The sequence below is a fragment of the Melanaphis sacchari genome, unplaced genomic scaffold (genome assembly GCF_002803265.2).
Source record: "Melanaphis sacchari strain LSU unplaced genomic scaffold, SCAv2.0 Contig4_pilon_pilon, whole genome shotgun sequence".
Taxonomy (NCBI): domain Eukaryota; kingdom Metazoa; phylum Arthropoda; class Insecta; order Hemiptera; family Aphididae; genus Melanaphis; species Melanaphis sacchari.
Window position 1 is genome coordinate 3,832,231 of NW_020271335.1, and position 27,680 is coordinate 3,859,910.

Below are 27,680 nucleotides of genomic sequence, written 5' to 3' on the forward strand. Positions count from 1 at the left end.
GGCTTTTGATGTCGTAACCGCGTTATATTACGTATAACCAAATATCTAGCACGTTTCACGTACACGTGAAACAAAAACTTTATTGAACAAGATTTCACGTGCGTGCATCTTAATAGCTTTTGTCTTAGTTCGGGAGTTTTAAGACAACAATAATTGGAATGCATATAGTTCTATTTGTGAACGGAAGGGAGGACATATTATATTGTTTCTTCAAAATAAACCAACCTCATAAAAGGCGCTTTCATATATTATTATAACAATGTTGTTTTGATGTTAACGTATATTAAAATTTTTAATTAGGTAACAATAATCTAACTTTTCGTTTTACATATCTTTGGTAAAACATCAATAAACATTTCTATAATTTTATATTTTTAAACACTATCTCAGTTTTAATAATGATATAATTTAGTTCAACCACAAAATACTCGTTAATAAGTAAAAATGTGCCTTTTTTTTATTAATAAAACTAAACTCGAAATTTCAAAATATAAAATACTAATACATGTATAACACAATATCATACATTACAATGTCAAAATTACTAAACCATCACAAAATATTTTAAATGATTATATGATTTACAAATGAACAAAAAAAAATGGGCAAGTGAGTACTGCTCTGTTGTACAGTAGGTGTCGAGTGGGTTACTGTGATGGATGTATTAAATTTGAATTTAATGATATATCATTGAATAATGGAGACAGTTTGTCAGTCTATATCATAAAGTATGTTTCATAATATGTTTTTTGATATTTTTATTAAAATATTTTATTTTACTATAAGTATTATAGTAAATTAATTTAATTTATTTCAAAAACATTATTATATTTTTAACATTAAATTATAATAATAAACATTATTTATGCCATATTGTTATTAATTTTTGATTCAATATCACCTTACCGTAAAACAGTAAGAATAGGTTTATGGTTTAAATAGCTAATAATATCTTAAAATAAATCTAAATATTATGAAAATCTCATTATATACAGTAAAATGCATAAATATGTAAAAATTTTAAATTCTCATAAATAATTTTTTTGAATTTTAACAAAATAATTACGTTGTTATTCATTGTTAAAATATGTTATTCAGTTTAAATTTAATCTTAAAATATCTGTAAAAAATAATTTCGTTTACATATTTTTTAGACTATTTATTTAGTTACAATTTTGAACTACTCATGAAGAATCTTGTAATCAATTTCAAATTTAAGATATGAATAGAAAAATTTTTATGAATCTTTCACAGCAAAATAGTTGGTATACTTATACAGTTTTTTTCAAAATTTAAATTTCAAATTCATATTTTTGAATATTTATAAAAAAAACTTAAAAATTTCTGGATTTAATTTATTAATATAACTATAAGTGTATAATATTATACGAGTACTTTATACTAAGGTATGCGTTACGTCTCACAGTAGTAAAATAATATTTTACCTTAATTTATTTTACTAAGTATAATTTACTCTATTGTATTAATATTATTATTTTTGGTCTCCTGGTTGGTCCATGGCGGGTGCTCAAAATACCTACGTATATGTATATGTTTTTTTCCCTTTTTCGTGTTTAATGTGCCACACGAATCTTGATGGTCAAGAACCTATTGTCGAGAGCAATATGTACACGATATGTGTACAACCATATTAGCGAGTGGACTACTTGAATCCCAGTGAAAAACGACCACACCGTAGGTTTCACGACATTTGTTGCCTTCCACATTCCATTCGGATGCTAATTTATAATATTCCAAGTGACGAAATTTAATACACAAGGTCAGGTTCAAACTACGTATTAAGTAAAATATTTTATCTTGTTTTCTTTGTGACCGGAAGACTACAACTGTTTGGTCATACTATAATTATCACAAAATACCTATAAATTATATTGTTTTAGTTAACTACATAACTACACATTTTAAATAACATGAAAATAAAAATATCAAATTGATAACAGTGTAATGCGTTTAATAAAATAATATTAAGTAAATTATATAAAATTTAAACTACGAGTATATAATATCTTTTTTTTGTTTTTTTTTTTTTATAATTTCAAAATGCATACGTAGAAGATAATTTTATTATACCTGTATATTTTAAATTAAATCTTTTATTTAAATTATTAGTTAATTTTTTTCCTTGTCTCTTTCTGTGAATATTAGCATTTATATAGCTATATTAGATCCACGAATTCTATAAGCCAACCACGTCTCAGTCAACTGATTTTTCTTCGTTAAATCCACTTACAATTTTATTTTTTCTGTAGAATAATCTGTCAACCACTTTTTATACATTTTATTAAGATTGATATAATTGTCACAGTCACAAACTTAAAAAAAAAAATAAGTTTCTAAATAATAATTTTCACTCCACTTATTACTTACTGATAATAAATTACTCTTGTAAATATTATAACAAATTAATCTAATTAGAAGATATAAAATTCTTAAAATATTTATTTGTGCTTTGTATGTATTCTTTTAAATTTTTACACCTTTATAATTTAAAAGAATAGTTATTGTTTGACGCATTATATTAACAATTTATTCTTCATCAACTACCTACTTAATACATATTATTAATATTAAACTTATTATATGTATATATGTACGTTGTACACCTATGTGTTATAATTTGAATTTTTCCTAAAGTTTATTTTGCTTGAGTTATTGATAATTCGTTCATTGTATTTTCACACTGAAATCATCCAAATTAGATCTCGGTAGTACCTTGCATACCTACTAAACAAATGAGTCGTAGTCTTGGAATTATAAATACACCATGTTTCACTCTTATACGTATAGTATAATTTGTAAGTATAAATGTAATAGGAATGTGTGCCGTTTCTAAATAATACTAGAAAGCTTGTATATCTATACATAGTGTACCTTGTACATAGTGTCATAATATATCATTTGTGTCACATTTCAACAATAAGCGAATAGAAACCACACTGTGTTCTCATTTATAAACAGAAGCATATTCATAAAGCTTTTATTAAAAAATCCTAAAACTAGTTGAAAAAAAAAATCCTGCTTAAATGACATTATGTATGAAAAAATGTTTGATACTGACGTTAATACTATAATTCATATAATATAGAACTATTGTATAGCAACAATTTTGACTTAATTCATGACATAAGCTTTTAGAAATTTATTATTTACTATGTGCCATGTAGACATAAAATAACTAGGACTTAATAAAAGTATAATTTTTTTATTTTTATTATCTTAATATTTATTACTGTTAAAATTATTTATCTTGTATTATTTTTATTATTTTGTACAGAATGAGTTCTGTTAATTTAATTTAATTTAATTTTAAAATTAGTCTGGCACTTATTTTTTAGTGAGCTACTTAAACCACTATTTTTTTTTTTAGATTTAAGAATAAAAATTACACAAGTGTGTAAAAACCGTTATTGAATTGATTATTCTATATGTTGATACAATAATATAGAACATTTAGGTCATTTTTTTAATTAAAAATTTAGTTTTAAATAAAAAATAAAAAAAAAACACCCATAAGAATCCTCATTCAATTCGGGTTTTAAAAAGCGGCAACGTTATTTCCTTTTCAATTTCCTGAGCGGATATCCTAGGATTTGTTTTCATAAAAATACACAACGACAAAAAATTTCACGTATTCGTAGATTTAGAATATTCATTGAGTTTTTTTCAAAGGTATAATAAAATAAATAATATTCAAGATTTCGTTTAGTGTTGGAACGTTGTCATTTAATAATGTTCCGTTTGCTGGCCAGTTAGGAGACTAAAGTGATTAATCCGAGACGGATAATAAGACCTAAGCTTGAACACAATTCTGAACTTCATAGTTGAATTCTTTAATAACAGTCAGTTTAATATATGTAATATAAATTAAATATTAATCATTTGGTTCTTATTGTTAAATATGAACAGATAACCACAAAGTTGGGCAAATTTAATTTCGAGTTAAGCCTGTTTATCAATATCTTAGAAAAAGTAAATAAAAAATGATAACAACACTATTAGGAATTTTACGTATTTAAAATTTCACATAAGTTATTATTATTTATTTTATTTAATTATATTAGGTTCATGTCTTGTAACGATTTTAAAATTACACTAATTAGCAATATATAGATAGTGATTTTTTTATCAAACTTTAATAGCTTATATTGAAATAAACTATTAACGTTTTTTACATAATTCACTGTCAAAATAAAATAACATTTTTTTTTTTTTTTTTTTTTTAATTCAAGTTATATTTTTAACATTTTTTTATGATTATAATATTTTATATCATTATTTTTTTAAATTACAACACATATTTTAAAAATCACATTTTAAAGTAGAATATTTTTTGGAATATTTCAATACATAAATTTGGGCTAGTAGTTTATGAGTAAGGTATTTGAAGTAACAGAACAACATTTCAAGAAGAGAAATTTCCATATCATTCCACTCCACTAACCTTAATTTTAAATTTTCTTAACTCAAATTTACTCGTCCAAATGTTAATTATTATTTATTATGTATCGTAATATGTATGAAAATTTAAACAGAAAATATTCTAATTTGGAAAATAAAATTAATAATGTATGATGTAATTTAAAAAAGTAAAAATTAAAAAAATAATAGAGATAACAAATGTTAAAAATTATAATTTTTTTTTAAGACAATGATGTTTTATTTTATCTGGAAATTATGTGGGAAAATATTTTTGAAAACATGAATACATTTTGAAATAATACGTTATTCAACGGTAAAATATTTCTTTACGGGCATAAGAACGAACTCGGTTCTTAGACCTAACTCTTGAACTTCTTAAAACGTATACAATAATATTATATACAATTATTACATATATTACGTATCTATCAATTATTCAGGTATTTTTTTATAATAAACATCTTGCAAAACATTTTAATATTATTTATTTAAAAGGATAACTTGTCATTTATAATCGACTGCAGAATTATATTACCATGCAGTGTAATACATTTTAGTTGTATAAATGAATTTTGTGTATGTATGTGTAAGTGTCGTTTTGGAACAAGGCTGAGAAAAAGTGTTTGCTATAGTTCATCGTATATTGTCGGTGAACCGCGGTAGCCATATCACATCTAAAGAGCCCTTAATACATTATACACACACACACACACACACACATACAAACAAACACACACACATACAAACACGAGCGGTGTGTTTAATTAGGCGTTATTGTGCGAAAGTTTTCACCGTCACCGCTGCTAAGCTCACTGAATAGGACAAAAAAACTTTTTGTTGTCTACCTCTCTTTTCTGATGTTACTATATATTATGTATAATATATCTGTGACTATGGAGAGGAGATGTCTTTTTTCGTGTATAGGTTGTTCGAAAAACGTCTTTCAAGTTTCAGCTATAATATACCGTTGCCGCGACGATTGGAAAAAAATGCGGTCGAAATCGTAAAACAAAAAAAAAATCCCTCACGAATTTTCACGTTTAAGATGAAATAAAAATAATAATAAATCCTGGAGTCCGCGATTAAATATAATATCCATCGTCTTCTTTATTTTCATTTTGAAACAAAAACCACGTACGCCAAATTGTTGTTTTATTTTCCAATTGATTTTTTATTCCTTTGAAATATATTTTTACTATATTTAATCATATGTGCAGTAAAATAATATTATACAGCATTTTTATTTTTTATAAAGTATAACTCAATTAAATTCCAATAATGAATGTTGTTTCAAAAACTTTAGTAACGTTTATATAGTATACATAATTTATACCAATAAGTATTTCAAGTATAAAATGTCATGTCATAAACATTTATAAATTTAACTCTGCTTGGAGTTGTTTTTTAAATGCGATTGTTAAATTATGTTTTCAAATTTTCAAACAATCTGTAAGACATAATAGATATACTGCTGTCATCTACATATGTAAAAGAAATAATTAAGAATAGTGTCTAACTAGTGTCATCCAGTCGTGTCTGGTTGGTTATTTAAAAAACAAAAAACACAAGTTTTATTGATAAAGGTATAATTTACACAATTTTACATTTCACATTCACAAAAATGTATTTCAAAACTTATCCAAGATACGGATAATAATATTTTAATCTACTGATTATCTAGTTTATTCATGGAAATACATTTTGTTCTTTTATTTATAGGGACTTACGCAATGGTGAGATGGTAATTAAATTTTTTACGAATTCCTTACTCAATCTCTCACTAGCCAAAAAATTAAATTGTATTATTTTATTTTATTATTTTTATTGTTTATATAATTGTATTATATTGTACTATATTTCATGCACAATTTTTAAGACTGTTATTAGGATTCAAACAATGTTATTTTTAAATAAAACTAATTTAAGTGGCTGAAAAAACGCTTGTCCTTATACAGTGTAATAATATTGACGTCTATAGAATGAACTGATGCGTATTGTGTTATTCGATTTATTCATAATAAATCGTTACCCATCGTTTATATTATATTATATAGTTTTCTTTTTAGATTTGTATATTTTTCACTAAAATCCTATCTATTACATTATTTTCCTTAGCCAACCAGTATCGATGTATCTTTTTATAATAATATATAAGTATAAATGTATGTATTGTGTATGAGTGTATCAACTCGAAAATATTTTTCCGAGACATGATGGTTGTCATCATCGAGATGGTCGTATATACGTTACTGCACAGACAGTGAAATATTTTATAACCGCGTCCCACTCAAACGATATACACGCCGTCGCATCTATTATTTTCGCGTAAAATAACCAATTCGATGACTAATATATCATGTTGTGCACCACAAACCACTTAGTACTTACCACATAAGATATTGTTTCTACGTTCGTTTTGTATATCGACGACGAACTTATTATTGATGCGCCATAACCATGCGTGTATGAAAATGAAAAATAACACGCACAAGAAAATTTCTTGCAAAACAAAAAGTTATGTAATGTTTATACTAGAAGAAAGAAATGTATTATGTATAATTTACTTTACCTTTCGAAACGAATTACGTCGTGCATTATCGACTCATAACTGGTGCAATCATATTATGAATACCTAAAAACTGATCACCGTGTTATTGTCATATATGAATGTTACATAAGTTGTTATTATAATCTGCTGACCAATTTATTATAAACCTTGTAAAAAAAATATTGTTCATTATATTAAAATAGATTTATAATGATTTAGTTACTATCATTTGTTTTGATAAAAAATAAAATATTATTGAAAACTGAAGTTCAAATAAGCGAAGGCCAATGTTAATTTACTAGTATCAAAAATCAGTCTCCCGAAAAACAGTTTTTTCTAAAAGTTTGACAACTTTTATAGCCCAATTATTATTGACACTAATTAAAAATTGGATCGATTAGTATTAAATAAGCTAATGAAAATTAAAGTTATGAAACTTAAAAAGTATTATTTCTAAAGATTCCTATTTTCTTTTTTTTAAATTATAGAAAACATATTAAAATATGTAACGTTATAGCACTGATGTCGGAGGAAATATACTTAATTTGGCAAAAACCGTACCATCTTCCGCCAAATTGTCATTTTAATGTATTTTTTTTTATTTTTTTTTTTGATCACATAAAATAAAATTATAGCTATACCAAGCATATACGTAATATTGCTGACGTCAATTTATAAATAAATAAATAAATTATTGTAAACCTAACCATCACAATTACGTCCACTTCCAGTTAGTTATACGTTGTTCGTTCCGAATAAAACCGTCACATAAATACCCAATGAAATTTTTTAGTTGGTTTATTCTAAAATAAAGTAAAAAAACGTTTTCAGTCTTGACGCGTACGGCGTATCTCGTTATGTTTTTTCGGTATACCTGTTGTCATACACAGATATACATTATAATATTATAATATGTAAATATGTAATATAAATTGATATTGTATACGTGTATACGTACACGCCCGACCGGCAGAGGAAATTGCGCAACACAATAAAATCCTGTCGCGCGGGATCTACGGGGTTCCGTCGTGTGTCATACAGGGTGTATCCGGTGAGCGTGCAGATAATGTTCATTTAGTCCGTAAAATCCTCCAGATATAGGTGCTCTGTATACGACCCCCGATGCGCGTCTTTGTCGTCGTTGTCGTCGGTATTGCTAGATAACTACAACTACAAGCGCGCGCATGCTCGGGGGATTCGCACGGCGATTAAACGACTGGAAGGTCCACCGAGCGCGACCCGATTTAATTAAAACTTACACCGCCGGCGAAACGAAAACCGCGGCGAGAACAGTGATTTTATTCCCATGACGTGTGTACAATAATATAGTTTATGTACACGGCGCGTCGTCCAGCCGTTTTAAAATTATAACTTTATTAAATAATAATATCTATTGCATAACATATTATTATATTATATATATTTATATATATATATATAATATTTATAAATAAAATCGTTCATTGTGCCGTCGAAGAACTGACAAAAATTCGTATAACAGCAAATATCGATTGCGGCGACTAATATTCAACACATCATACAATACGTGTACACGCAGCCGCGAATTACACATGCTAGCCGGAGACTGTTTTCGGTGCAGTTTATTTTGTGATACAACCGGGTTTTCGAGTCATTTTTATTTTATTTTATTGCCAATCAAGACTTCTCGATTCTTTTCACAACTTCTTTATTTCCTTTTTTCAATATTGTCTATCAAAACGATTCAAACCTCGTCGTAAAATTTTTTCTCTAAGAATTATTCCCGGTTGTTAATCCCGATAGACGTCGACGTTATATCAGTAATATACACATTTTTGATGCAAAATAACCGATCACCATGTCATATTTTTATGACTCATTAACACCTAAGAAATTTTTCATTGACTAAGAAATTACGTATTTGGTTTACGATAACTCGTGGAAAATGTCTGCATGGTTTTAATATTAGTTAGTGTCTGATTTTTTTCCTGGTCAAAAGTTTCAGTCTACCATTAAACTTGGATATTTTTCTCTACTTTTGAGTTTATATTTACAGTATATATATATATATATATATATGCGGTTTATACCCCTAGGAATGAATGGCGATCGGTGAAAAATTGTGACTGTGAAAATCGACCGAAATACGCCTCATTCAATGTGAAGACTTAATTAGTATTGTAACCATACATAAAACTCTGTTTCTTTTTGTTCGAGAAAGCAATTTTGATTTACACATTTTTCTTCTGGTTCCGTGAAATAAATATTAAAAATAAAATCGTGGTTATAAAAGAAACTATAACCAGAGCAACATTTTACAGTTTTATTAAATTAAAGATAAGATTTTAATTAGTACAGCAGTAAATACATTAGATTATATTTTATATTTTTATTTAAAAATCTACAAAGTATAAATAAACATTTGTGTATAATTTGATATCTTAACATGAAAAATTATTCATACTTTTTTTTTTTTAATTCTTATATTATTTAAAACTGTCATACATTTATAATATACTTATTAATTAAAAAAATATTGGGTCAAATTTTAATTATTAATATATTTTACTTATTATATTTAATTTAATAATAAAAAATATCAGCTTCTTTCCATATAATAATTTATGAAAAATACATCTTGAACCTATTCAAACTTACAAACATAATATATTTACATAAATTAATTTTAAAATGTATTTATATAGCATTCAATATTCTAAAATATTATGTATTAATTATCTGAAAAAAAAAAAAGAAAAATGTGTTTATTCACACCAAATGTTCATAATTTATTTATGAGTAATTAATTGTCAAATGTCAAACACACTCATTTTAGAATCTTATGTATACATTAATAAATTTATACATTTATCGAGTAATAATTAATTTGTGTTTAATAATAAATTTTCAACTTTAAAATAAAATCGTACATTATTGATATTATATACATTTAAAAATGTAAAGGAGCAACTAGTATAGCATTTTCATATAAATAAATGTATTTAATTTTCAAATAAAAAATCAATTATTGATATAATATATAAGCGTGTATGTATCAATTACAAATTCAATATTATAAAAAAATTTACATTGCTAAAAACACGTTATCGATCAATTCACTAATTTTTATACAATATAAAATAATACCTAAAATACAATATAAATTTATGGCACAAAATGAAAATATTTAATTAATTTTATGTCGATAAAATAATAATAAAATTATAACATTAAAGAAAATCAATAATACATATCCCAGATAATACTTTAGGAAATGATAATGTTTTAGATACATTTAAAAAAATAAAATCATATCATATTTATATTGTTTAAGTTATTCTGAAATATTTTCTTGGAACATTATCATTTCGAAATACTATCTAAGATAGCTACTTATTAATAGGAATATAGGAAAAAAAACATAGTTGAATAATATTGTTATAAAATATGAAATAGTATTGAAGAATGATAACCATAACAATAAAAAATGTAATTATAAAGCAACAAAATACTAGGTTGAAATAACGGCAATATATTAAACTATTGTACAGTGTTATAATTATTAGATAACCCAAAAATTAATTTAACATGTGTAATAAGTATTACAAAAAATATTGTAGGGTTTTCAAATGAATCGGTCATTCAATAAATTATAAATAAATAAATATAAACATACAAAAATATAAAAAATACAAGTACAATATAAATGGATAAGTAGTTTAGTTTTTTATCACAGTTATGAATTACGAACGGTTGAGTATCTGAAACGCCTGGAACATTGAAACTCAGAATATGGTTCCGGAAATTCAGGAAATGCACCACCACAATGAGGTCAAGATAATACACAAAGTAGTAACTGTGTGTTTTGATGAACTACTTCTATCAAACCTCAACTGCGTCTCATTGAATTTTCTAGAGTTATCTTTAAAAAAAAATTACAATATTTGCATTTTTAATCAGTAAAATATTGCACAAAATTAATGATCCCTTTTTCACGGGATGAGGACATTGGGAAGTCACTTGAATTATTTTATAGGGACACTTGTCTGTGTACCACTATCGAATGTATCCCTTAATAAGGCACTTGACCTTATTGATTGCTACTCTTCGGAAAAACCACGATATTGTAGTGTTGATACATGCGCCCCCTAGTGGAGTATTCATGTTCAAAATCTAACTACTTGTGTTTTTTCGAAATTAAAATAAATAATTCCTAAACATTTTTTTTCAATTATATAAGCTATATGATAAACTAAAATATGGTAAACATCGATTAAATATGCATTTACATATATATATATAATATATTTAATCTATGCTGTAAATTAAAATATAGTTTTTTTAATTAAATTAAACTTAAACTAAACGCTCTTTAATTATCTTTTAGATAGTATCTTGAAGTTATAAAAAATAATAGTCTTATATTTAAAAATAGGTTAAGCTCTTATTATTTTGATCTAATAAATTTTGATTTTCGTTTTTCATGACACATATCATTTAACATTATACAAAATTATAAATTTAAAACTGAACGTTAAATATTAAATGTTTAAGTTTAACACTTCATAAAGTGTTCGTCACAAAAAAACTTTGTTTACACTTTTTTTCTTATAAAATGTAGTATATTTTAAAATGAACAGTTGTAAAACTAGTTTTACTTAACACGTGTATCGCAGACTAGGAAAGTATATCAGAAAAGATAAATAAAATATTTGTGAATATAAAGAATAGTTTAGATAATTATTACAGAAAGCTATAAAAAAATGTGGTTATCTTCTTAAAAATATAAGAATATTGAACTTATTAAGCTTTGTCCAACTTTTCATATATATTTTTATTTTTTTTAATCACTTAACATCACTATAAATAATATATGAACTATTTTAAAAAGATAAATTATAAGCTAAAAGGTCGATTATTTGTATAAATTAAATTAAATTTTATGCTTCTAAACAGTATAATATTATTTAAAAAATAAATTGTAATCATGTTTTTTAATGATATATATAACAACATATAGTTTAGATAAAACAATAACATACTTCTTCTAGTTACAAAACAAATCCATTAGTATACTTGGAGTCTAGTCAACTTAAAATCATCTTACAAATACAGAACAAGTTATTATCCTGTGAAAAATCATTTTAAAAACACTAGGTAGTATGATAATATTGCCAGAAAAAATTTCAAAGTTTGGATGAATAAGTCAAATGAATAAGCCTACAAAAAAAAAAAACAAAAAAAATGAAATCTTAAACCAGATTTCTATGTCAGCCGGTACTTCAAAAAAAAACTATTGTAACAAGTAACTGCATTTTTTTAATTCTAATTTTAAACCACTCTTTATATTTTTTAGAATGCATTGAATATTACATATTTACTAAGATCTTCTTTTATGGTTTATGATTATCTTAAAGCAAATTTCTAACTAGTAAAAACAACCAACATCTTAAGAAAAAAAAAAACTAAACGAATTTTTAAAATATTCATAACGGATATATAACAGTAAAATATAGCATAAAATATATTATATTTTTTACAGTTGAATTACAGCATTTAAATATTTTAAGATATATATTTTATTTTTGCTTGATAAAATTAATTACAATTTACCGCTTACATATTATGTATTCAAAGTATAATAACTGTTACTAATCTTTTAAGTATTTTCACAATTTTAAAATAATGAAATTTACATTTGACAAATAAACATTATACATAGTTTAAAAGAAAACCCATTTTTGCAATTATTAATTATTTGTCCAAAGATTCCACGAGTGATCAAAACATTTTTAGTTAATCCCTACACAGAATAATAATCAGTTAAAACGCCAAATCTAAAGAATTATTAAAAATATGTAAACAAATGTTTTCGTTCTTGTTTTTAGATCTCTCATATGTCTGTATTAAGGCTACTATTTACAAATATTTTTTAGACTATTAAAAATTCCAAAAATATTATATTATATAACATATTCTAAAAATATTATTTCTAAATACACCATATACACTAATATTTTTTTTAAATTATAAAACATTAATAGAATTTAATGTTTTCTGTTCAAAAGACAAAAAGTTATATGATATTCAAACTCATAAAATATCAAAAAAATTAATTAAAATATACATATTAAATAATCTAATGGAGGTGCTACAAAAAAAAAAAAACCAACGATAAATCAGCTTAAAAAATGAATGTCATATCAAAAATACAATTTATCGTATATATTCCAGTTGATTGACTTTTATTAAATTATGTCCCATATATGCCTAATTATAATTTTTATTTTTTTAAATAAAATAAGCAATTTGAAAATTTTATAATCATTATTTATTTAAAAAAGCGTAGTAAAATTTAATAATTTATAATATTGGTAATAGTTAAGTCTTTTTATTTGATTTTATAACACAATTTAGAAATAAACCATACTTTATCAGCCATCGTTTGATAAAACTTATAAAATAATATTCATACTTAAATATGAAATTATTGCTTGGTAATATTTTTTTTTAAAGAAGAATAATAGTTGTAATTTCATCAATTTTTTAAGGGGCTCTCCACACGTATAATCGGCTAAGCTTCGTCTTCGTCGGTTCTTCGAATCTTTCCGCTCCGCCATAGCTATTAAATTGCCACATGCCTTTTTTCCTACGCATCGTCGTTTATCTTGCTTTCAAGTTTATTTTATAACACTAACACAACTTTGTATTTCCTTGTATGATTTTTTTCTTGCATATTGTTGTATAAAAAACTTTTGCTGAATTTTTAGAATTAGAACCATTAAATTAACATTTTTTTTTTTTTTTTATCCACCAATCATGCAATAGAAACAATATTTAAAAGACTGATTTTTATAATTTTAATCTATTTTATAAGAAACAGCTATATTTTAGTTATTGTAATAAACTAAATAAAATTATATTTCTAATAAATTTAACAACGAGACGGTTGATAAATATTTTTTAAACTTTCATTCAAGACGTTAAAATTATTAATTGTTTTCAATTACATAAATGTATCAAAAAACAACATAATTTTACAATAAAATACGCTTAAATCAGTTACAATTTCTATATTTTCAAACAATATTTCAAGTTTCCATCAAAAACTGTGAAAGTTGAACAATGTACTACATATATAAATACGACATAGTATGTTTCACGTATCATGATATAATAATTATTAAAATAAAATACAAAATAATAAAAAAATAATATCATATCTACAAGAAATGAGAATAATATCAATTTTCAAACAAAACAAACATATACCTATTTTTATTACAATAAAATAATATTTACTATAAAAACTAAATATAAAATTGTCTTAAATACAGGTATATAATATTATATAACGAAGTGTAAAATTCAGTCTCTTAAAAAGTCGACCCAACGCTGAACTCGTACATTCAAAGTTCGGAATAAATATTAAAGGCTGTACAAAGACCTTTTGAATCCTAATAACAATTATTTGTTTTTTTTTCATATTTGTATAGGCATACCAATATATACAAAAAAATATACGTCCGGCACGGTGGCGTTGCAGTCGGTCGATAACTCGGTAGGTCCAGTAGTTGTATTCGGCACTTGACGTGTAGGTAAGGTATTACACCGTGTCCAAAACATTCAACAAACAATATAATAAATCGATGCGGTCCCCCGCACAGTATCACATTTTCAAAATACTTGTGTGGCCACTATCTTCTTCTGTTAACAACAATCCAATACCGATGATTTAAAATTTGTTGATGGACATTTTTAAATTTTTTTTTTTCAAAAGCGGTATATCTATAGATTTTTTTCTAACCAGCATATACCAGCATACCAATATCCATAATGCGAGCGAATCGTTCAACACCGAACAACTTGTTTATGCAGCTACATGTAATATAACAATATACAATATGATGAGTCCATAATATTATCGTTTACGATTCAAAATACATAAACTTTTTTTAAGTAATTTTCTAAAAAAAATTTTTTTTAAGCGTGTGCAATAAACGAACGTCAATTATATGGCTACAATACAATGGTTATTCGCACAACATAAAAATAGCAATCAATCAAACCGCAAGTGTCATGCTGAAAAACCAAGTGTAAAATTTATAAAACCGATGGAACAGTTGTATGCGTTCTTTTGGGTAAGTTTTACTTTCAAAAATAATAACCGATCTTACTTGTCAATATAATACATACATAATATACACCTATTTAATTCGTGCGCCGTTTTGCTATATAATTACTATAATATGTATTCACATTCCACTTATAATATTAAGTTGGAATCAGTAATGTTGTACATATAATAAAATATGAAATAAATAAACAAATTCAAACATTTTATATACATTTAATTTTGTTTAAAACACAGCACTAAATTATTATAATACCATACCATGCATTTACACCAGCAAACAATAGTGGATACACAAGTATCCGTAAAAAAAAAATAATAAGCAAATCCAGAAAAAAATAAATAACCACCGTTCACAGAAAAAAAAATACTGACACCCAAGTACGCAAATACATTAACCGATTACGTTAAATGATCACAATATTTCCGGTGCCATGAAAAGGGACATTATAACAATATTTACAATATGTGAAAATAGTTGTCATTGGTCAATAAAATTTGACGTATTCAACGATCCTGATCAAACACCGGAATCATTTGAAATTCATAATATCGTCATGCATCCAAAACAATTTAACGGAATAACTTACACGGCGATACTAATCATATGTATTTTAAACGCGCCGTATGTACAATCATGTTTACTACACCGACCGAACACCAAATATGCACCTTTATGTGAGTGCATTTTTAATTTTTCGATTGCCGTACGCAAAGGAAACGTGCATTCTACACTAAGTGTTCGATTACAGATCGATATTTCAAAAACTCGATTAGATTAATTTCGACTATTTGGCAAACACAGTACATGCACACACACAGAACAGATTTGTGAATCATTTATTTTATTTTTAAGTCTAATTGTTCAAGTAATCGAACACTCGGTATAAATAAAAATAATAACAGAAAAATTAAAAAGAAACACACCGATAGCAATTATATCTAAGGCCCCTTCAGCCCATTTTTCATAACGTGTTAAACAAAAGTCTCACCTGCGTCCAATATCAGATCACCGACATCTGTGTTTTGATTGCCCTTGTGATCTCGTCTCACTTCCATCCACGTCGGTCTAAGTATACTGGGCACAGCGGTCATTTCTTTCCGATGTCCCTTATTTTCAGCTCTACAGCCGAACCACCAATATCCAGCATTACGGGGGAAAGGTGGGTCCGCAATATCAACCTGAGAAATTTAAACGAACAATTTTTTTAGACAAGTTGAAAAAATTGATAATTTTTCGACGTTAACGTTTAAAAAAAAAAAAAAGTAATAATAATAATATAATATACTGACTGCAAATGTCCTGTCATTGAACCTATAATAATTTTCATCTTTGAAGAAATATGTATAGCCATTAGTGTAATGCAAAGCTGCATCTATATTATCTGGTATACCATCCCAATTACTAATAGGCTTCGGGTATGTGCTCTTTACAGGAGGTTTTTGCATTGGGTCGAATTTCCAAAATTTTGAGCCTAGAATGAATAATAATTATTAAATAGTTTATAAAAAACAACTCGTGGGTTGTTTTTTTATTTATATTTTAATTGTATTGTAAAGCTTTTAATATCTAAGTAATGTTTTTTTTTTTTTTTGATTTATGAGCGATTTCAAAGTTTAATATATTAAAGAAAAATAAGTACAAATTATTATACTTCTAATTAATCATAGTCAGAAGTTAATATCGATTAGTTTTTTAACTTGGAGAAATGCGTGAGATTAAAACATAACTCAGAAAAAATACTTTCATTTAAATATTATAGTTATCTAAAAAGTAATTAACTATAAAAATTAAAAGTAAAATAAATAGTAATACAAGTTAAAAATAAAATAAATAACAATTCATGAAAATAATTGAATTCTCATTCAAAAATTATTAAAATAATACTAAATAAGACGCAATAATGTAAGTACCTACTTGTATTGATTTCATAATAACAATAACAATAAATTAGATAAGCTCTTAATTTTAATACAAAACAAAATTAAAATCAGAGAACTCGCTCAGCTGTTTAGTAAATTTAGAACGTATCTGGTCAGTGAATTGGTTTCTGTAATGAGTATAATGGATGTGTTTAATTTTAATAAAATATTGCAGATATACGAAAAACAATTCTAAGCGAAGGAGACTGATGAATCTATTACTAAGGATATTTTATGTTGTATTATATGCATATTATTCTAACCTTAATAAAAACAAAGCGCTCTAGTCATTATTTGTAGCAACAATTATTCAGTATTCTCTAACATTTACATACACAGAGTATAAATTGAAAATGTTATATTCCTTGAAAATAATATAAATAATAATTAACACTGTATGAACAAATCCATAAAAGTGTATAACTAAGAAATTGGATATAGCAGATAAGTAGTTGAAGGTGTTTGAGATGTGATGCTATCATAGCCACATTCAATAACGAATATTGAATTAAATTTCGCTCCAAAAAGGTCAGATAAAAAAAGGGTAATGCGGAGTTGGTTCCTGGGTAAAATTAAGTGTACGAATTGGTTCCCGAAAAAATAACTTTCCAGTATACAACTATTACAAAATATGTGCAAATTAATAATCTTATAATATTTTGTTAGATTTTACGATACCTGGGAAAGTTTATATTTATAATTTTATATCTAGTAAATTGATTGTTTGTTTCTCGTTAGTCTTGTAACAACTAACCTAGTCAGACGTATATTTATTGAAATATAAGCACGTGCGTTAAAATGAAAATACTAATGGAAGTAATGTTAAGTGAGAAAAATAAAAACTCTTCATGATTAATGGTTTTAAATACGAATTCCAAACAGAACTATCAGGAAATATCGAATGTTGGATTTGTACAAAAAGAAAATGCAAATCATTTTTTAAAAATAAATTATTTAAATAATATTAAAAAAATTAACCTCAAAAACAATCATGACAAAGATTGTGAAAACATATTGGACAGACAAGCATGAAGCAATAATTTAAAAATAAAAGCTCAAGAAAATCTTAAGCGCCCTACAAAATTAATTTTCCAAAAGCTACTAGTCAATGTTGATATTGAACAGCTTATAGCTCATGACGATTTTAGAATAAAACAAAATTTTCACGCTAGTCTATCAAGTATAAGTTACCTAAATTACCTAAAACATTATCTAAACAACATGAAGCATAAAAAAAAAAGTTGAACTACTTAGTCAAGTTACAGTATTTGTTTTAAATTGTACAAAAAAATGTTGAAAAAAAAAACAAATAACTACATGATTCAAGTAAGTTATTTTTAGTTTCTAACGTATTCAAGTGTAATAAGCAAAAGCATTAATAGTCTTATAAAATAATTTACCTACTCAGGTATATGTATATGGTATATTCAAGCTCAATAAATATAGTTTTATATAATATAGTATAAAATTGTTTGTGCTGATTTTCTTTGTGTTATAAATGTTTTTAGTAACTACTTACCATCCAGTAGAAGAAAGGTCAAATATTAAGTTTTCAAAAAAACTTAGTTGTCGTTGCTTAGTTAAGATAACGTAAACGGGTTAGTTATGAAACACATAATATTAAGTAACATTGTATTATTAGTAAAATGTCATTGGTATTTAAATTAATTTGTACCAAACGAATGCAAGAGAACGAAACAATATAATATGTCCTTATTACATAAAACCAACCTTTGAAAAAGTAAATCTTTCCGTTTCCACTCCATACAAGAGCGGCGTCAATATTATCCGGGATACCGGCAAAGCCTTCGGCTATGTCTTTTGGATACCCATCATCCATTGTAGTGTCAGTGTACTTCCAATATTTTGTGCCTTTGAAGAAATAAGTTTTACCGTTTTTATATGTAAATGCAGCGTCTATGTTGCCTGGAAGGCCAGACCACGTGCCTGCGATAGGCTTGGGGAATCCTTGAGCAAGTCCGTCGTCCGTTAACTTCCAATAATAATCACCTACACAGAGAACGCAGTTTTTCATTATTTTACAATATCATACAAAATAAAGAATACTTAACGACCGATATGAAACCGTACCTTTAAACACAAAAGTTTCGCCGTTGGCTGAATTGAACAAAGCGTTCACTTTAGTATCTGTACATAATTCAGCGTCGCTGCCCTCTGCGCCTGGCGGTTCTTGCGTTGTTGTCTTTTTACCTGATCCTTGGCCAGTGCTGTCGTCGTCATTGTCTGATCCTTCTGACGCGGAGTTAGCACCATACAGAGCCTGAACAAATAGATAAAAATAAATATTTAGTCCATGGCTCGTATATTTTAATATACAATAGGTAATTGTTTTAAAATCAACCTGAATGGCTTCTATGTCATCGCTATCCAAACTAAATGACGGATTGTAACCTCTATAGAATGGTGCCATTAATGCAGACCGGACATCCGAATGAGATAATCCTAATGAGTGACCAAATTCATGAGCTGCTACTTGAAACAAGTTAGTACCTGTAAAAAAAATATTCAAAAATTTCAATATATCACCATCTGCAGTACATAATGTATATTATACATTGAATAATTTAATAAAAATTAATTTTTCAAATATATTATATAGGTGTAAATATCAGTATTATAAGATTATAAAATAAATAATTTGTAAATAAATTAATATATTTTCTAAATAAAAATTAAAAAAAGAATTAGGTATCTTTTCATATCTTAATTATTTATAATGATAACAGGACATTTTTTTCATTTTTATTCAACCTGTGTTGTCATCAATGGTTGTTAATCTTACTGGGGGTACTATATATATATACCATATTACTATTCAACTTTTCAATATTTTATAAAAACCTTCATTCATCTACTTTTTTTTTAATTAAGACCATTTTTAACTTTAAAAGTGTCCTTTTAAAAATTTTTCAAAAGCTGTATCACTTTACAAAAATCTTTAGTTAAAACAAAAAGCTTTCAAAAGTAATTTTTAAAAAGTAAAATAGTTATATTTAAAGTGAAGAAGAAAAGCTATTTATTTTACAGTATATTTTTTTTTTAACAAGAATTTTAGGGATAATTATATTTTAGTAATTAATAACATACCAGATACTTTACATGTCCCCACTAGTCAATTTTAAATTTGATATTGACGTACAGGTGATTTATAAATGTTTAATCATATTAAAACACTATGAATAATAATGAAATTATCGGTAATTTCAAAATCAAACCATTAAAACTTAACTAAAAGTAACTTATGATAAACTAAATAATATAATTTTAAAACAGTTGTACTTAAATCACAATCTAACCTTTAAATGAACCAATTGACCATTTTTCCGAATCATCAAAATGAGCATCACCACCATAAACTGGAAAAAAAGCATGTGCTAAAGTTCCACCTGGTCCGTCGAATGGATCACCATCGCCATGTTCACCTTTTTCAAATCTGATTTCGATGTGCACCTATTTATACAGATTTTTAAAAAACTATTTAATGGCAATATTATCAAAAGAGTAAAAACCAAATTTCTATCATTATTTGACAAATAATAAACCAAATTCTAATTATATATGTGATTAATATATAAATTATAAAACAATATAACTATTGGTTTATTTATTTATTTATTTTAAATTTTAAAATTAAAATTAAATTCAAAACTAGTTTTTATAATTAATTAATTATTTCAAAACAGCAATATATTTATGTATTATAATATATTCTAAACTTACTTGTCCAGACTTTTTGTGAGTAAACGTCAACGGTGTAACTTCAGACCATACGTCGAATGCTTTCCGGATTTCCGAGTCCGTTTCCGACTTACCCAGTAGTTTAGGATACTTGGATATTTTATACGTCAAGTCTTTCACCCTCCACCGACTACCTATAAATACATATATACATTGCACATAATACCATGAATATTATGAATAATATATTATATAACATATGTAATGTGTACATAATATAAATACATTTGTGTATGACACACAGTACCGAATAATTAGAGGAGATTAATCGGCTAGATCGAAATATGCATAATTATCATAAGCACAGCTTACATAAACAACAATTCTCGTATGACAAATATAATATTGTCTCATTTCCTTGATCCTACGAGTGTTTCCGAGTCCTACATTATTTATATTATTCTACGTAGTATACGTTTTTTTTAAACAACACAATACATTAGTGTTATTATTATTTCTGTTGTTGTTGTTGATATTATTATTATTATTATTATTATTATCATCATAGTGAAAAATATACACACATTGGATATAAGTACGCAAATCTGTCGGATTTTTTACGGAAATTCGTTTCATTTTAATGTATACTCATACAAGCGTAAAAATGTTCAATATCGTTTAAATAATTTTTTTTAAGTCTTATACACGAAAATCAAAACTCAATTTGTCATGGCATTACACGATAATTGCATACGTGTACGACGATAGGAAATAATATCAATAGACGTTCATGACGAAATAAGTAACAATCATATTGTTTTTTTTTTTTTTTTATTATTATTTAGTTTAAGAAAGGCCGTTAAAAATAAAATAATTTAAACAAATTTGTTATTTAATTGATAATATATAATTAATATAGTAATTAATATATTAATTTTTATTCTATTAATAAAGAAATATACTAATTATATTATAGTATTGATATAGTAAGTTTATTAATGATAAAAATAAATGGTATTTCTTGTCTTAATAGCATATACAAATATATATATTTGTTAAAAAATAATATAATATTTTCAATGTTATACAAAATAAATATTCATCTTTTGTTTTTATGTTCTTGTATCATCACCTAAATAATATTATGTTAAATTCCTATCTACAACAAAAATATATATATCATATATTAACAAACATTATTGTTTTAATGTATAATTTTAAAATTAAAACATTAATCAACAAAATATTCAGAAAATAAGCAAATTAATAATATATATATTATTAAGACAAGAAATGCCATTTAATTTTTATTATTATTATTATAAAAAATAAAACAATTAACAACTTACGCCAAATTTAAAAAAAAAGGATAATACCTTTATTAATATTGCATATTGTCATTTTATTAATTTTTATTCGATTTATACTATGAAATATAATACAATTTTTATGATGGCAATTATATTTTTTTAAATCAAAATAACAAATGCGTTCAATCATTGTATACATTTGATACATATTTTAGTGTACCCTTTTTATCAATTAATTTATTATAACAAAAATATTGTACATGTTATTCGGGGTCATTATAATCATAAATGTATTTTAAACAATGATATTAGTGCTCAGGAAAGTTACAATGGCATGCGTGCAAAACAATTATTTTATTGTTGTTTCAGTTTTGGCTAGAGGAAACTTGACAATAATGATGTTTGATTGGACCGGATATTCAAACATCCGAGTTGTATAGTTTGATGCAAAAGAGCATACTTTGATAGAACTATACTATAGGTATGTACATACAAATAATTTACATAATAATATACGTCTTTCTATGCATACTCAGCAACTGTGTTAATATACCAATCGTATTTATGGGGTAATTGGAGAATTTTTAATAAACACTATTATCTTTTATTGAATAAAATAAGAGCTCACAGTTATCTGGAATACGCACAACACAAAATATAATATATATTCTTATATTTGAACGGTAACAATTTACTATTTAAATCGAATTATACAATATTTTTATTATTATTATTATTATTTATTGTACAATAATATTATATATTAAACTGCAATCGTCTGAGTTATTATTTAACTACAGACATTATACAAGAAATTTCTAATAAGTGTATGTACGATAAAATGTGACCCAGAATATACATTGAATAAGTCAGTAACAGATTTGAGGGACGGTTTACACACATACACACACTCACAAACATACAAATATATTAATATATATATATATATTGCAATATTACGTTATCTCCTTGCCGTATATATATAATATGATGAATTTGTACGTCCTTTGTCCAGGACCGACAAGACAAGTGGAAAATTGGTCGCATTGAACTTGACAAAATAGCGTAAAAGAGATTTAACGCGTACACATTATAAAAAAAAATCAGGTAATATGGACCACAGCGTTTAAGAAATACTCATATGTTTGTATGTGTACGCGCGTGCGTGCGTGGAGGGAGAGTTCTTTTTTACCACTAATAACAATAACAACGCGTTTATATGTATTATTATTACAGCCTATGACTAAGTGCAATTATTCATTTTTCTATTGTAGTGAAAAATATGCGGAAATTTGTAAATGTGATGTCATCGAAACAATATTATTTTTCAATCAAGTATTTCACGTCAAAATAATAGATACGGTACACGCATAATATTGTGATGGAACTCATGCAGAATACCTGTTGCAAAATAACACTATTGGCACAAAAACCAAGTACCGTGTTGAATACAGAATCTATACATTTTGTGCTCGATAGTAATCGTTATTGTTTTGTTATTTCAGAATCACTTGGAATATATTTTATTTTAAGTATATTACAATATTTCAAATATTATCATATATTTTTATATCAGTTTAAAGTATTGCTTACGATAATATAAAACACCTAAATCGATGTACCAAATAAAATTATTATTTATTTTTTTTAGATTTTTATTCTCTACTTTGTTTCCATTTTAAACTTTATCGCTTTATAGTGTGTAAAAACTAGTATGAAAATAAAACCACATATAAAATTTATGGTTTTTATTAGATTTTTTTTTCTGAAGAAAATTGATTTTGAACAATGTATTTATTTTTGATTTCAATTCCTACACTTGGTTGGCGCTAAACAAATAATACGAGTAACTTTAGTATGATAAAAATATCAATTTAATATAACTGCAATTATTTCAATCAGTTATAAAAAAATATTTCTAATTTTTCCTTTGCTAGATTTTAAAATTAAACATAAAAACCCAATTCATTTCATACAAATATTCTTATAGTTAAAAATATAATAATCGGTTAATGAATTTTTATATTTCAATATTACGTGTATATAAATCAACTAACAACTTAATTTAATTATATTATGTGGGTATATAAATGCATAAGAAGTTTATTTGAATTCAAACATTAAATAGTATTTTAATTAGAAAATATAAAATCAAGGCTACAACAACAGTTAGTTGTAAATGGAATATTATGTTACGCAGACGTACTTACTATTTATTGCGTTTGGTTTGATAAATAAAAATAATTTAAAAAGAGTAAGCATTTTTAAATCTTTGCTCACTAATAATTTTAATGAATAACATTTTTAATTCATTTGTGGATTATAACTTTCATAACTTAAATATATTTCTTTTTTCCTTGTAACTTACGTTATGATTTTAAATAATAGAAAAAATAACGAATTCCATACATTGAATATAAAATGTCAATGTATACCTACGAGTATACATTATGAAGTATCAATTTGTCTTTAAAGTTTATTATTTCAATAGTCTTAAAAAATAAAATGTTTCCTATACATCTCAAACTAAATATAGGTTTTTACTGATTGAGTTATTAATATAGTAAAAATAAAGTTAATTTGTATTAAATTTTATATTTACCTTGTAGAGCATATCTCCTAGACCTGGAGTCTGTGGCGAATCCCACTTTATCTCGGACACCACATCTAGGCATACTCATATAGTGTAGCGTTTCGTCATCCAAGTGACCTTCAAAAATAAAAACAACGCGGTTGACTAATAAATAACTAAAAATGCATGTGTCAACCTAACATTAACATTTAAATGGACGAATACGTCATAGATAATCGACATAGGGAAATATCAATCAAACAAACAATAATAAATAAAATTATATATAATTTTAATTTTGTAATTTTAACCTTAAATAGTATTATCAATATTTTTAATTTTAAAAACTACATAATACACATTACAATACATTCAATCCGAATTTTTTTTTTCAAAAAATGTATGAAAGTACTATGATAAGAGTTTTCCGTGTTAATTGCATTTTTTATTTTTATTAATATTAATATAGATACCAACTAACACATGATTTAATCTTCTGTGTCATATTACAAACTTAAGTATTTATAGTAGTTGTAACGTATTTTCTACTTTTGAGTTAGAGACACGTCTATGAAGTTAAAAATCCATCTTTTTTATCATAAAAAAATATTCAAATATACGTCACATGATAGAAATATTAAATTCATTACACCTCAGATTTTGACCATAAGTCTATAATTAAATTAATTAAATGAATAATAGTTGTAAAATACAGAAAATGTCTTTTAAATTAATCACAGTTAATGAAAATGCATTAAGTAAAATTTTTAATTATAAGCCTAAATACATGAAAATATTTAAAATCAAATAATCATAAAACTTAATGAATATTTAATTAAATACCTACCTCTAAATAAACACCGAATATATATTTTCAATTTTAGTTTTACTTGAATTATTATTACATAATATTTCTAAATACAAAATAAATACGTTAAACGCAAAAATATGTCCATTATGGTTAACTACAGATTTGAAATGTATTATTAAAGCAATTTATTTTCATCAGCATTTTATTTTTATTAGTTATTCAATATCTAAAAGTTAGTTTACACATATACTATATAATATTAATATAACTATTTTATTATAGCTGTCAATTATTTCTCATAAATATGAAAAAATTAAATATTTGTGACTCATTTGGGAATTCAACATGAAACATTCTGATCCAAAAGTATCAAAATATTGAATGAAATACCAACTACGTGCATAGGTATCTAATAAAATATTATATACGTTTCGTGTAAAAACCCACCGAACAAGTTTATTTGACCGAGTTTTTTTTATACCAAGGTCTTCCGGAAAAAAATCATCTTAAACATTTTTGTTTATACTATGTGAATACCTAATAAAAAATATATTGGTTTGATGGTGTACGATTAAAACACCATGACAGTGGCGTGTTAAGAAGGTCATTAATCTCCATGCTCACGCCCTTGGATCACGATATGAATCATTGAGTCATCACGTTGATTTACATTAGTAATTTTACAATATATTACGAACAGTTTCATTTAATATTATATTTATATTTATATATTATATCATAGTAAAAAAATATTAAAAAAAAAAAAAAACATAAATAGGTACTTGAAGGCAACTCTTTACGTACTTTGGTTATTTTGCCATATGTAAATTCTCTTTATAGGTTCACTGACATTAATACGATTTCTTTAATGATATTCGAATGAGTTAGGTAGAATGACGCACTTACCTGTCAGATTTAGACCAACGAATGATTGAAACTCCATTAACGCTCGAGCCATTGTTTCTTCAGACATGATATGACCTGAATTTGGATTTTTCATTGAAGGGCTCAAATAACCAAATTGAGATAAATACATCTGTAAAATAATTAATATTATTTAATTTAAATAATAATACCTTGATTAGTTAGGTATATTTAATGTTAAAGATTCATAACAGTTAAAAATATAGAGATTTAAAAAAATTATAATCAGTTACCAATCCCCAGTTTAAAAAAGTAATAATAATTAATAACAAAAAAATGTTATCTAAAAGTATCGAGTTCTCTAAATACATAGATTATAATATAGCATATAACAGATAAAAGGTATAATAAAACGCGTAACAAAATAGTAAAAATTAAATTTTAATAACATAATTTGAATGAATTATTATTTTTAAACAAAGTATATATTTTCTTACTTAATGTTTTAAATTAGTTAAAAGCGTTTTCATATTATAAAACACAAAGTACTATTTTTTGAATATTTTCATTATCAAATTGTAATTATTTGTTATTTATCAAATCACAAAATAAAAATAAAAATTGACCTTAAAACTGGTCATCTCACGTGTTTATTTTTATAATATAAAAATAATTATTTTATACACGTAAGTATAAATCACATTTTTATTTACATACATTTTATGTTAATTTAAGAAATATTGGGTTGTTATATAGAATTTGAAAAACGCAAGTTCTTAGATAAATAGGTTTGTTCAGAATAATTCTAATATTGATTACTAATTTGGAAAAAATTAAAAAGCAACGTCAACATCATTGAAGTTTTGTAACGGTTTTCTCGGTCCGCTGTCTTACCCAATTTACCTACACAGAAACAAAATAATATTGTCATACTGACCATTGCTTGTGCGTCCGTCTGAACTGCGACCGCAGATCGCGGCGTGCAGGATAGCAGGACTAGTGAGCTCATCAACACGATACAAGATTTGCAGGTCGTCATGATGTGTAGCGTGGCGTAAAAATTATACAGTTTCGTACTTACGAACGTTTTCGCGAACTTCTTTGCTAATGGAATTTTCGCGAAATGTCGATTCGCATGTAAATATTATAATAATATAATACGATATCGTTAACAACCTCAATATGTACGCTCGATTCGACTGGCAAATGATTTTCGCACGTCGAAACGATCGAACTCGGGAACGAAAAAAAATCACGGTTCACGTGCTAGTTTTCGTGTATATGAAACGCGCGTCAGTAAAACAATTTTTATAAAAAAAAAAACCAAGAAAACGACGGGCGATCCCCGAGTGCCTGCGAGGTTCGTCACGATTCTGCAGCTGATTCACGCAGTCGGCTGC

At 25.4% G+C, this 27,680-nt stretch overlaps 1 protein-coding gene across 4 annotated transcripts; it reads right to left on the reverse strand.

Annotated features, from left to right (window-relative positions):
• Positions 1-10,593: 10,593 nt before the first annotated feature.
• On the reverse strand, positions 10,594-27,672 carry LOC112598789 (matrix metalloproteinase-16). 4 transcript variants are annotated; one of them, XR_003114911.1, is made up of 12 exons: positions 27,218-27,672; positions 26,323-26,452; positions 24,636-24,743; positions 20,766-20,917; positions 20,342-20,495; positions 19,387-19,535; positions 19,116-19,305; positions 18,756-19,034; positions 16,395-16,576; positions 16,094-16,283; positions 14,775-14,845; positions 14,272-14,674 (listed from the first exon to the last, which is right to left on the reverse strand). XR_003114911.1 is itself a non-coding variant. In XM_025345403.1 (11 exons), the coding sequence occupies exons 1-11, from the start codon at positions 27,317-27,319 to the stop codon at positions 10,774-10,776; spliced, it is 1,752 nt and encodes a 583-aa protein (XP_025201188.1). In that variant the 3' UTR covers positions 10,594-10,773. The 4 variants fall into 4 exon arrangements, 3 of the variants coding, with proteins under 3 accessions (XP_025201188.1, XP_025201189.1, XP_025201190.1); XM_025345403.1 differs by lacking the exons at positions 14,272-14,674; positions 14,775-14,845 and adding an exon at positions 10,594-10,889 and having other exon boundaries at positions 27,218-27,319; XM_025345404.1 differs by lacking the exon at positions 14,775-14,845.
• Positions 27,673-27,680: the final 8 nt, after the last annotated feature.

Coding starts and splice junctions, on each gene's coding strand:
- LOC112598789 (XM_025345403.1), bottom strand. CDS start 27,319: ATGACGACCTGCAAATCTTGTATCGTGTTGATGAGCTCACTAGTCCTG. Junction 20,918..24,635: donor TAGGAGATATGCTCTACAAG/GTAAATATAAAA, acceptor ATGTATTTATAG/GTAGTCGGTGGAGGGTGAAA. Junction 19,306..19,386: donor ATGACATAGAAGCCATTCAG/GTTGATTTTAAA, acceptor CTATTTGTTCAG/GCTCTGTATGGTGCTAACTC.